This window comes from Physeter macrocephalus, chromosome 19, assembly GCF_002837175.3.
Source record: "Physeter macrocephalus isolate SW-GA chromosome 19, ASM283717v5, whole genome shotgun sequence".
Classification (NCBI taxonomy): Eukaryota; Metazoa; Chordata; class Mammalia; order Artiodactyla; family Physeteridae; genus Physeter; species Physeter macrocephalus.
The window spans coordinates 3,374,150-3,387,680 of NC_041232.1; the positions used below are offsets into that span (position 1 = coordinate 3,374,150).

At 40.9% G+C, this 13,531-nt stretch overlaps 1 protein-coding gene across 5 annotated transcripts in view; it reads left to right on the plus strand.

Moving 5' to 3' along the window:
• Window positions 1-13,531, plus strand: part of LOC102996849 (zinc finger protein 280B) — a 30,944-nt gene that overhangs the window by 9,540 nt on the left and 7,873 nt on the right. For 4 of the 5 annotated variants that reach the window (XM_055080352.1, XM_007130955.3, XM_055080353.1 and 1 more), the window contains exon 3: window positions 4,994-6,810. The exons of the other annotated variant lie outside the window; for it this stretch is intronic. In XM_055080352.1, the coding sequence (XP_054936327.1) occupies window positions 5,063-6,697 (1,635 nt within the window). In that variant the 5' untranslated portion in view covers window positions 4,994-5,062 and the 3' untranslated portion in view covers window positions 6,698-6,810. Of the gene's footprint in view, window positions 1-4,993; window positions 6,811-13,531 lie in introns of those variants that run through there. 5 annotated transcript variants of the gene reach the window in all.

Sequence of the window (13,531 nt, forward strand, 5' to 3'; positions counted from 1 at the left end):
GCCATGGCTCACGGGCCCAGCCGCTCTGCGGCACGTGGGATCCTCCCAGACCGGGGCGCGAACCCGGTTCCCCTGCATCGGCAGGCGGACGCGCAACCACTGCGCCACCATGGAAGCCCTGTCATTTTTTTTAAGGTGTCTTTTTTTTTTGTGGTCCTCCACAACCCCTCTCTTTAAATCATTCTCCACTCACCTGATACTTCCAAACCCTCTCCAAATTCTTAGTCTTCGCGAAAGGAATTGCCTCAGAACTAACAGGCCACTTTTAGGTTGAACTCCTACCCTTCTCATATGTCCTTTGTGGATTCTTCTAAGATGCTGCTCTTGGGAGGAAAGGAAGGAAAAGGGAAAGTGGCTGAATTTCTCTCCTGCCTGCCTGAGTGAAATGTAGTACTCTATCCATACTGTTCTAAGAAAAGGCTTCCCCAAACTGTTGGTCCCCATGATGAGATCTGGCCATAGTCATCCTCCTGAATCCCAGGATTGCAGGGCTCTCACATTTGGTATAACAGTACACCTCAGTGGCTCCCAGACTTGAAGAAATTGGTTATATCCAAAGTTTGAACATTTCCTACCTTTTCCCTCACCCTACCTTCTTTTGTTGAATTATTTTTATCCCCTTCTAGATAATTATTTTCTTTTAATGAATATTTGAGTGCTTATTGTATGCCAGGACTGCTCTTGGTCCTTGGGAGAAATCAGTGAACAAAACAGACAAAAACAAACTAAAAAACAAAACAGAATTTCTCCTGTGGAAGGAACTAACAGTTCAGTGGAGGAAGAAATATAGTCAATATAATAAATGTGTACATTCTCTTGTGAAATAAAAGATGATGTTATGAAGTTAGGAAAAATATAATAGAGTAGGGTCATAGGATTGAATGTTGGGTAGGTAGGAGTGTTGTGATTTTAGATAAGGTGGTCAGAGTAAGTCTCTTGGAATAGGTAGGTTTGGACATGGACTTGAAGGAGGTAGAAGAATGTTAGCCATGGGGATATCTGGAGGACAAGAATTTAAGGTGGAGACTTTGAAGGGAGCAGCAAGGAAGCACTGTAGCTGGATTGGAGTGAATGAATGTTAGAGTAGAGAGAGGAGAGGTCAGAGAGGTAGCAAGAGTGGAAAGGGTGGGACTTTCCTGGTGGCACAATGGTTAAGAATCCACCTGCCAATGCAGGGGACATGGGTTCGAACCCTGATTCGGGAAGATCCCACATGCCGCGGAGCAGCTAAGCCCGTGCGCCACAACTACTGAGCCTGTGCTCTAGAGCCCGCGAACCACAACTACTGAGCCCACATGCCACAACTACTGAAGCCCGCACACCTAAAGCCCAGGCTCCGCAACAAGAGAAGCCGCCGCAATGAAAAGCACGTGCACCACAACTAAGAGTAGCCCCCGCTCACGGCAGCTAGAGAAAGCCTGTGTGCAGCAATGAAGACCCAACACAGCCATAAATAAATAAATTTTTTAAAAGAGAGAAGCCCTCAGGCGAAGGAAGAGGTTTACATTAGGGCGACCTCAAAAATAAAATTAAAAAAGAAAAGTGGAAATGGTGGTGAGAGTCTGTAAATCCTTCCTTTTTCTCTCTGTCCATTCTATAGAAATAGTCATGTTTTTTGACAATGAACAACCTTGGCTTAATAGTTGTTCTCCTCCTAGACTCCCAGGCTAGATTAGACTCTATTTTTGCATTCCTTTATCATCCTGAGCTTATTTGTGAAAAAATATTTGTTAAAAAATATTAATGAAAAAATTACTTTTGTTTTGCTCAGTTGCCCTAGGATAGAATCCAAATGTTTATGGCAGTTTTAAGGATCCTGTGAAACTCCCATTTCCCCCAAGGGTCTGTGTTTAATGGATGTTAAATTCTAAGGCAGCAACTATGTGGGGTTAATGGAGTAGAGGGAAGAAGGAGTGGTGGAGAAGGGACTTGACTGCTGTGGTGGGGAGAGAGTGACGGGGTTGGGACAAGAATCTGGAGGAGCAATAATGGGTGAAAAGAGTCAGGGGCAAGGGAAGATGGTGAGGGTAGGTACCAGAGGAGCCCTAGTGGCAATCTCAGGAAGTTACTTAAGAGGGACTGATGCCTGAAAAAATCTGGTGTGTGGCTATAACAAAACCCATTTAATGGGCCATTGTTGAAATGCACAGGAATAACCTGGGAGGTGGGTCGTCACCCACTGTTCTCTCAGCTATTTTTGGAGTGAAACCTCTCATTGGCTCCTTCCACAGCCCTTGGCAACTTTCTTGGTGGGGGAGATGAAGTGATTTTTGAGGACTCATCCCTTAGATCTAGCAGGTCTTGGCATGTCCAACCTCCCTACCCCAAATTCTCAAGATTCTGGTAATTGTAGAAAATAAGGACACTAGAGGAGAAGTGATAAGAAAATTCCCATGGTCTGGTGTTACTCTTGTTCTAAATGAATGCATTCATTAATTTATTTGTTTTATGTATCATTCTTTCTCCACTCTTAATTAACTTTTCATCTTGGATGATTGGTTGGATGAAAAGTTAATCAGTATGGTCAACAGCTAAAAATTCTACTAAGATCATTAGGTGAAAGTTCAGCAATGTTATTGGAACCCAGTTTATTTTTATTTTTTAAAAACAACAGAAATTTATTCCCACAGTTTTGAAGGCTGGAAAGTCCAAGATTAAGGTGCTGGCTGATTTGGTTCCCTACTGAGGGCTCTCCTTTACCTTCCTCCTGTGTCTTCACATTTGGGGGGGTGTTGGGGGAAATAGAGAGGAAGCAAGCTCTGTGATGTCTCTTCTTGGCACTAATCCAATCATGAGGGCCCTCATGACCTTATCTAAACCTAATTATCCCCCAAAGAACCCATCTTCAAATACCATCACATTGGGGGTTAGGGCTTCAACATGTGAATTTCTGATGCGGACAAGGTTCTCAGAGTAAATTGATAGAAAACATGGAATTAATGGAGCACACTCTGTTCTACAAATAAAGGTTCATATTGATGAGAGTTACTATTTATTAATTCATTTAACAAATTCTGTATTTGTTGAGCTCCCATGCTATGCTAGGCAATGTTCTTTGTGCTGGTGATCCAGCAGTCAACCAAAGTGAATTCCTGCCCTTTGGAGTTTACATTTTACTGGATAGACAATAGAAAATAATCAAGATAAATAATGTTTATAATATATTAGGTGGTGATAAAGGCTTATAGGTGGAAGAGAAGGGAAGAGAAATTGGGAATGTGAATTAGAGGTTGGTTGGAGTATCTGAGAACCTCTCTGAGAAGAAGGCTTGGAACAGAGCCCAGAAGGTGGTGAGGGGCCAGCCATGTAGGTATCTGGATGATGGGCATTCATATTAGACGGACAACAAATATAAGGACTCTAAGTAAGGTAAAGTGTTTAGTTTGTTCAAGAAATAGCAAGGAGGTTAGTGTGGTTAGAGTGAAGTGGATGGGGGAGAGGAGTATGACATAATTGCAGGGGACAGTATGTAGGGTTGGAAGTGTGGTCTTATAGGCATTGGAAGGACTTGGCCTTTTACTGAGTGAACCTGAAAGGCATTGGAAGGTTTTGAGCTGAGCAATGATGCAGTCTAATTTGTTTGAACAGCATTACTTTGCCTGCTATGTGAAGAGACAGGTGGAGTGAGGCACAAAGCACTGTTGGATTTAAGTTTAGTGGGGAAGTCAGGATTAGAGGGAGAAATTTAGGAGACATCAGTGTTGAATTGGGGTGAGATTATCAAGAGAGTTCATTCCCAATTTGCTAGGCCTGTGCTCAGCGCTTGACATTGAATTATGCTATTTGTTGACCATATGTAGATACTCTTATTCTATTCTTTGAAGTTGACACTTCTTTTCTGTATTAACATATATGAAATCAGTATGTGTGAATCAATTTAGATATGTGCATTTAATATAAATTTTCTTCCAATTCTACAAAACAAGATGCCATTGAATATTTGATGCTTTTTCTTTTTTTCTTTTTTAAAAATAAATTTATTTATTTATTTTTGGCTATGTTGGGTCTTTGTTGTTGCACGGCTTTCTCTAGTTGCATCGAGGGGGTCTACTCTTTGTTGCGGTGCACAGGCTTCTCAATGCGGTAACTTCTCTTGTTGCACAGCATGGGCTCTAGGCACACGGGCTTCAGTATTTGTGACACGTGGGCTGAGTAGTTGTGGCTCGCGGGCTCTAGAACACAGGCTCAGTAGTTGTGGCACACGGGCTTAGTTGCTCTGCGGCATGTGGGATCTTCCCGGACCAGGGCTTGAACCTGTGTCCCCTGCGTTGGCAGGCGAATTCTTAACCACTGCGCCACCAGGGAAGTCCTGATGCTTTTTAAAAAGAGCTGTTACTGGGTTTCCCTGGTGGCTCAGTGGTTGAGAGTCTGCCTGACGATGCAAGGGACACGGGTTCATGCCCCGGTCTGGGAAGATCCCACATGCCGCGGAGCGGCTAGGCCCGTGAGCCATGGCCGCTGAGCCTGCGCGTCCGGAGCCTGTGCTCTGCAACGGGAGAGGCCAAAACAGTGAGAGGCCCGCGTACCGCAAAAAAAAAAGAGCTGTTACTTTAAGTCTAAGAAATAAGGATTTTTGCCTTTAAGATACAGAAACACATTTAAAAGTTATAAATTTTCCAAAAAAGATGTAGCTGGTTAGAATTCCAGCTTAATCTTCTTTGACTCCAGACCCCATGTTTCTAAACACTGCACAATGGTGCTTTTATAAAAATACCCATCCTTTACATGTGATTTCACCTAGTGATTAGTTGTTGGAGTTTTGGGTTTTTTTTCTTTTTTTAATAGAAGAGATCAAAATCAGCATAGGGCAAAGCTATGATTCTAGAGTCATATAGACTTGTAATCATAGGTTTTTAAGCTGTCATTTATCCTCTTTGACTCTCAGTGTCCTTATCTGTAAAATAAGGATGTTTATAAATACCCTAGAGTTTTGGAGAGAATTAAATAACGTATTTTTCTGTACTTAACTGATGTGTAGTATGTTTATACTTAGGTGGCAGTTTATATAAAGGAAGCACTGGGATCTGTGGCCACACCCTTCAAGAATAAAAAAATTTAGAAAATGGAACCACCATGTATGTTATGTGAAGAACAAGAGCCAGAACCACAGAAAAGCATAGAAGAAACCAAACAAGTAGATGATGAAGATGCTGAACTGATCTTTGTTGGGGTAGAACATGTAAATGAAGATGCTGAGCTGATCTTTGTTGGGATGACCTCAAATTCAAAACCAGTCGTTTCAAACATATTGAACAGAGTTACCCCAGGTTCTTGTTCAAGGAGAAAACAGTCTGGTCACTTCAGAAAAGATAATGCTCACAAATTGGAGCCTGTAAGTCATGTGATGCCTACATCAGAAGCAATGACTGTCTTACCAGTTTCTGACTCTGAATCAAGATCAACAGATAGTCCTATTATTATTGAGCCTTTGTCTAAACCTGATTATAAAAATAATTCACCACAAGTCGTGCCTATTAGCTCTTCAGAGTTATGTTCTCCTCCTTTGATTACCTTCACAAGTTCATTGCAGCATCCAGTAGGAGCAGCACTTTCTACAGGAGGTATGAATAAAAGTCCTCGTGTAACAAAGCAACTTTCCACTTCTGAAACAAATAGCACAAATCCCAAAAGGCCTAAACTCAGTAATGGAATCATAGGGGGACACTCTTTAGCTCTGGCCCCTTCAGGTATCTTTCATACAATGACAGCTCAGCAAAGCACACCCTCAGACAGTGTTCATACCTCATTAAGCCATGTTCAGAATGGAGAACCTTGTCCAACAGCTTTTCCAAAGGACAGTGTTCGTTGCAGGCCTATAAGTCCTTTTGGGGAAAATGGACTGGCAAAAACAGACTTTTCGAGTCTAGCAAGTCAAAACAAGACTGTTGATCCCATGAAAGGAAATCTGATCGTGTTACTTCGTGACTTTTACTATGGACAGCATACAGGAGATGGGCAGCCAGAACAGAAGACTCACACAGCCTTTAAATGCCTCAGCTGCTTGAAAGTTCTAAAAAATGTCAAGTTTATGAATCACATGAAGCACCATTTGGAACTTGAAAAGCAGAGGGGTGACAGCTGGAAAAACCATACTACCTGCCAGCACTGCCACCGCCAGTTTCCCACTCCCTTCCAGCTGCAATGTCACATTGAAAGTGTCCATACTTTCCAGGAGCCCTCTGCAGTCTGTAAAATCTGTGAGTTGTCTTTTGAAACAGATCAGGTTCTCTTACAGCACATGAAAGACAATCATAAGCCTGGCGAAATGCCCTATGTGTGCCAGGTCTGCAATTACAGATCGTCAGCCTTTACTGATGTAGAAACACATTTCAGAACATACCACGAAAACACTAAGAATTTGCTTTGCCCATTTTGTCTCAAAATTTTCAAAACTGCAACACCATACATGTGTCATTATAGAGGACACTGGGAAAAGAGTGTTCACCAGTGTTCCAAATGCCGGCTACAGTTTTTAACTTTCAAGGAGAAAATGGAGCACAAGACCCAGTGTCATCAAATGTTTAAGAAGCCTAAGCAACTAGAAGGATTGCCTCCTGAAACAAAAGTTGTTATCCAAGTGTCACTGGGACCTCTTGAACCAGGATCAGTGGAATTAGCATCCATTACTGTGAACACATCTGATTCTGAGCCTTCACCCCCCAGGTCTAAAAGTAGAATTTCAAAAAAACCCCATTAATTCTACTTTCAGTAAATCTGAAGCAAATACTTCAATCAAAGTTAAAAACCCCACTAAAAACAAAAAATCCAAATCATAACATTATTCAATAGCATCAAATATAGTGAAACCAATGGATCATTTATGAGGTTTTTCTAAAAATTCATGAAGTACAATATTGTTTGGTCTGAATTTTGAGATATTATTTAAAAATATATTACCTGATTTTCATATAACTATCTGGCTTAATACATAAAAGGGGTGTGTGTGTGTGTGTGTGTGTGTGTGTGTGTGTGTGTGTGTGTGAATGGGGGGGGGAAGAGAGAAAGAGAAAAGTGAAAACCTATTTATTATTTTGGTATTTCATGTTATTTGTAAGTTTGAAAGCTCTGCTATACATATAATCTGTAGAATTTTTTAACAACTTAATTTTATTTTCAACTTTTTCCATGCCTTGAATATTTCAATATTAACTATAGCCAGACTGAAATGGCTTTGTTATGGCATGGTCCCGTTTGCTGCTGAACTCTCAGAAGTGCCTCTGTTGTGCTGATCTAAAATAACCTGGCTCTGAAAGCCTTGGTGTGGAGAAGTTGATGGAGACCCTGTGGTGTGAATGGGGACCAGAAACAGGGAATTCAGTCAGTGGAGAGCAGTGAGTGGCTCCTTGTCCCAGTTGAGGAAGGGGCACACATTCACTCCAGGCTTGGAGCCAAGGCAGAAGGAACACTGTCTCAGACTGTCTTTACCTAGCCCAAGAACATCCAAGGAAGCCAAACCATTAAAATAAAATGCCTATGTTTGGTGAGGGGCCCCTGCAGGCATCAAGCAGGTACTGTGTATCATTGGCTTCAGATGGGGAAGCAGAGATAATTAATAGAATGGGACCTGGTGCCAGGGGACCTCCTTTTGAGTGATCAAAAGGGGAATTTGATTTGTTCTCTCACCTCTCCCATCTGGCTGGCCTTTAGTCAGAATGAACTACCCATATCTCTCTCAGTAACAGCAGTAAAGCAAGTTAAGGTTCCCAAGGAAAAAAATCCCTGACATCCATAGTTTGATCTGTACTGGACCCATAGTTTTAACTGAAAAGGGCCAAACACATGGAATCTGTCCAGTTTATGAATTGGGCTAAGTTTAGTTCTCTTACCCTTAAGCTGGAATGGGGTTGTCCAAGAAAAGTAGGAATAGTGGATAAAAATAGTTGAGTGATTAAACCCATCATAGGACTTTTCCTAACACATTTCCAGTTACATGTATCTTACCCTAATTGAACATGTGAAGTTTGCAATTTTGTATCTTGCCTTGGACATGAATGTATTACAGTTAACAGTTAATTCTTTGTGTGTATAATTTCCCATTTTATCAAACTAATACTGAGTTTGGGTCTTACTTGACACACTCCAGTGTGCCAGAAATGTCTCATTTATTTCAGTAATTATCAGGTCATAGGGTTATTATCCTTCATTTGATCTGTCAGCTGTCTAATCTGTGATTATACTTGCCGGAACCTTTTTCCTTGCCATCTCCAAGGGCTCTTTCACAGAACTGGGGTACCCTCTAAGTTTTGGTTTCTGAACATCAGCAGCCTTGGTTGCCTCTGAGGGTTCCTGGAGTTGAGTCTCCCTAGGCATGTTTTAGTGCCATCCCTTCTCGCTCCACCTCCAGCCCAGGTACCTAGCAGCCTCTGTGCACCACTCAAGGAATCTGGGATCCTGTCTGTAGACCTGTGCCAGGAGAAATCTCTCCCTTTTTCTGTTGCTTTCTCCTCCTCTTTAAAGGTACTTTATCTCTCCCCACTCCTTTTCCCCCCTCCTCAATCTAGTTAAATTTTCTAAGCTTTCACAAAATGCTGGAAAGGTATATTCATCAAGGGGTTAGCATCCCTCTTAGAATTGAGGAGAAAGGACTACAGATAACAAAGTTGTTGTGAGTATATCATCCATATTTTAGATAATATCCTGAGTGTAGATTCTGTTGTATTTATTTGCTCAATGCTTGATTGATTGATTTGCACTTTGAATATTTTACTAGGCCTTTCCAGTTAGTTTGCTTGGGCCAAAGCACTTTGGTAAAATTTCAGCTTGAACCCCTTTCTTTAGGTGTAGAAAGAGTGTGTGTGTGTGTGTGTTTGTGTTCTGGTCTCAGGTGGAAACTTCTATATATAAATAGATGTGCAGACTTTTGCATACTTATCTCCCTTATTCTGTTTCTATGGTAAAAATATGAAATGTTTTAGTTCTTTGTGTTTGTGGTTGCTTAGTATTATCAACTCTGTTACTGTTGTTTGCTCTAAAGTATGCTCCTAAGGAGTACAAGTTGTTATTTATTGCCAACTAAGGTTCCAGTGATATGGCCCCTGACTACCTCCTCTCTTCCATTCTCTGTCGTGCTACTCTGCCATTTTCCCCACTGGTGCACTATTTTTGACACACTGGCCTTGCTTTTCCTCAAGCAAATTCCATTTCTTCCCGATCCAAGACTTTGTAACTGCTGTTCTCCTTCTTGGAATGCTCTTCCCCTAGGCCTGCATGGCTTGCTACCTCGCTTAATTGCTTGACACTTCCTTTGGTATTTTGAGCTTCACCAGTGTTGTTAAAATCACAGAGTGAAATCTCCAACCCACCCCCCTTTTTATCCTCCTCTTAAACGCACTTTAAGTCTCCACACTCTTCTTCCCTATCAGTCTAAATTTCCTAGATTTTCACAAAAAGCTGGGAAGAGATAATTATCAAGGGCTTTGCTTCTCTCTTAGAATTGAGTTTGCTTGAGTCAGTTTCTGTGCCTGCAAATAGAAGACAATTAATAGTGAGTTGAGTTCTTTCAAGAGCTTTCTCTGTTTTTCTATTGATACTTCTATATTTTTTTAAGGCAATGTCACTTTGTTTTGTTTACAAATATATTGAATATCTGTCAAGATTACTATTTTGTTATTGCCCTTTATGAATTTCCTTGTCTATTTTGCTTGTTCTTTCAGATAAAATTTATTATTTTATTAATGTTGCCAAAAATTGTAAGTAAAATTAGCATTATAGAAATAAAATGTTTTTTTGAAAAAGTGTTTTCACTGTGTTGTCTTTTCACCAATAACATGGCATATTTTTAGTTTTATTTGTAATCTTATTGCATTGGCCAGGACTTCTAAACAATGATGTGTAAATGGGCTTTCTTATTCTTGGTTTAATTAGGAATGCTTTACCATCAGAGGTAATGAGTATATGGCTTAATGAATTTCTATCTTTAAAATTTAAAGAGAATTGTTTTATTGGATAGTTTACAACATCCGTTGAGACAGTCATTTTCCTTCCTTCCTTCCCTCCCCTCCCCTCCCCTTCCCTTCCCTTCTTTTCCTTCCCTTCCCTTCCTCCCCTTTCTTTCCTTTCTTTCACTAACCCAAGGTTTTGCTTGGCTGGATTCACAACTTTTCTATTAGAAACCTTCCTTTCGTGAAACAAAAATAAATCCACTTGGAGTTGAATATTATCCTCTCAGAATCTCATTCCATTTCTCATTTCTAGTATTGGAATTAATTTCCTCTTCCCCTTACTAGATTTACCACAGTTTTATCAATGTTTCTGATTTACTTTTTCCAAGAAGCAACCCTTGCTTTATTATCCCAACAAGTTTTATCTGTAATCTTTTTTTTTTTTTTTTTTTTTGCGGTACGCGGGCCTCTCCCGCTGCGAAGCACAGGCTCCGGACGCGCAGGCCCAGCGGCCGCGTCACATGGGATCCTCCTGGACCGGGGCATGGACCCGTGTCCCCTGCATCGGCAGGAGGACTGTCAACCACTGCGCCACCAGGGAAGCCCTGTAATCGATTTTTGTCTCAATTCATTATATACCTTCTACTTTCTTTATGATTGTTCTTTTTTATAACCTTGTATTTTAAAAGCTTTATTTTTACTTTTTAAAAATTTTTATGAAAATAGAGTTGATTTACAATGTTGTGTTAGTTCCAGGTGTACATCAAAGTGATTCAGTTATGCATATATATCCCTTTTTAGTTTTCCATAATAGGTTATTACAAGATATTGAGTATTTTTTTTATTTAATAAAGGATTAGGACTTTACCTACCTTTATTTAAATAACAGTTTTGTCTGAATCCCAAATATTTTGATGCATATATATTTTTTTTATTAAAATTTTCATTCTCTGTACATTTTTTTGTAAGTTAATTCCAAAGATTTCAGAATTTGAAGGCTGAATGTTTTAGTCTTAATTTATAGTTTACTGAGAATTAAGTTTTCCTTGGAGCTCTGAGAGTATGTGTATATGTACACTGACATGTCTATATACACATCCTTTTCAGATTACTACATGAGTTATTTTTTTAAAAGATATTTTCTGTTTGTATGGTAAAAACGTGAAATGTTTTAATTCTAGAAATCTGTTCCCCCTAAATAAATATAGTATAAAAGGTAAAGGTATGAAAATATTCATTTGAGAGTAATTCCTAGTAACAAAACTTGGAAATGTTAAAAATTATTCATAACACCTATTAAAGGTGGTAAGAAAACCTTTATTCATGGGAACACTACTACAATGGGGTTTTGTAATAGGGGAGAGAGATTGAGCTTAACTCTGACTCCAGCAAGGACAAGGTTGGGATTTATAGCCAAGGATCAGGGTCGGTGTCAGTGCATGGAAACTTACTGAGAGGAAGCATCGGGGTAAGGGTGGATTCTAGCTAAACCCACTGATGGGATCATTGCTGAGGCCAGGCCAGGGTGATGAGATATTGAGGTGAGGGGAGAGGAATTTGATCTGATATCAAGGGTGGTCAGATCAAGGGGGATTTTTCCTGAACTAACTCAGCAGGATTCTTGCTAAAATTGGACTAAACGGGCAGAGCCCCTGGATAAAGACATAGCCCAAAGTTAGCAGTGTATTAATTAACTATTGGTGCATAACAGATTACCACAAAACTAACAGCTTAAAAAATATTATCTCACACTGGTTCTGAGAGTTGGGAATCCAGGAGCAATTCAGCTGGGTGGTTCTGGCTCAGGGTTTCATGAGGTTGCAGTCATCTGAAGGCTTGACAGGGGCTGGTGGATTTCCCTCCAAGATGGTTTACTTACATAGCTGTTGAAACTCCAGTTTCCTTGCTGGCTGTTGGGAGAAAGCCTCCATAATTTCATGTGGGCCTCTCTACTGGGCTACCTGAGTGTTCTCAAGATATGAGTAAGCTGGCTTCTAGAGAGAGTGAGCAAGGAGGCTGCAATGCCTTTTATGACCTAGTCTCAGACATTTCACTGTCATTTCTACAATATTCCATTCATTAGAAGTGAGCCACTAAATCCAGCCCACCCTTGAAGGAAAGAATTTGTGGACATAATTTGAAACCACCAGGGTACACACTTGGCCACAAATTGTTTACATACCTCCTATGTGCAAAATGCATTTTCCCCCCAAAGCCTCCAAAAGTTTTATCCATTACAGCATTAACTTGAAGTCCAAAATCTTATTTAAATCAGGTCCAGATATGGATCAGGGTTCAGTTGTGCAGCATCTCAAGTATAGTTCCTCTAGATCTGAAGACCTGTGAACAAAAGAGATGAGTTAATCTGTCCACTTCCACAGCCAACATACAGTGGTGGGATGGCATAGATAACCTTCATAGACACTCCTGTTCCAAAAGGGGAGGGGAAATGGGAGTCAATAGTCGGTAGCAATTCTGAAATCCCACCAGGTACATGTTGGCAGTTCATTGACTAGGATTCAAGACCTGGAAACTTTCTGGGCTTCAGTCTCTGGATTCTTGATTTTGCCCTCTGACATGCTTCCATGTAATACATGGTTACAGTGAAATAGTCTTTGCCTAGCCTGGTTCCTGCTTGTAGAAGGCAGAAGTCCAAAGCTCTCTGTTTTGTACTATTTCTGGTCCTTTCAGTCCAAGCTAGAGGCATTTCTTAAATATATTCTCTTAAAAACTTGGTGTTTCTCTTGTTAATCTTATTGGTGTTCATGCCAAAGAACTCCACTCCAAAGCCACAACCACACATCTCTTCAAGATAGGCCTACTGTATCTTAGTTTTCTGCTGAGATAGCTGAGGGATAACACCCTTAAGCTTTGTAGAAGTCCTATTGTGTGACTGAGATGACCGCTGAGTCACACCCCTAACTCTTTGGAGGGCCTTGGCCTGACTAAATGATGCTGTGAAGCATCACCTTCAATCTTTCTGAGGCTTAACAAAGAATTTTAGAATCCACCTTCTCCCTTGAACCTCTGTTCCAGCCATCTGCTTCTCCTTCCATTCCTCCAAGAAGGCCAGGCTCCCTTTCCTCTGGTTGAAAGCTATTTTCGGGTTTCCCTGGTGGCGCGGTGGTTAAGAAACCTCCTGCCAATGCAGGGGACACGGGTTCAATCCCTGGTCCTGGAAGATCCCACATGCTGCTGAGCAACTAAGCCCATGCGCCACAACTACTGAGCCTGCGCTCTAGAGCCCATGCACCACAACTACTGAAGCCTATGTGCTGCAACTACTGAAGCCCGCGCACCTAGAGCCCGTGCTCTGCAACAAGAGAAGCCACCACAATGAGAAGCCCGTGCACCGCAACGAAGAGTAGCCCCCGCTCACCACAACTAGAGAAAGCCTGCGTGTGGCAACGAAGACCTAAAACAACCCAAATGTGAGCAGTGGGAAGTGAAGCCAGTGGGAACCTGGATACCCAGGTTCCAAGTCTGCCTCTAGCTCAGGGCAGGTCAGTCCCTTCTCTGAGCATCAGTTTCTCTATCTGCCAAGTAGGAGCCAAAATAAATAAAATAAATTAAAAAAAAATTTTTACAGTCACACTCATCTTTAGGCCACCATTTTTTTAAACTTTTTTTTTTTTTTTTTTTTTTTTTTT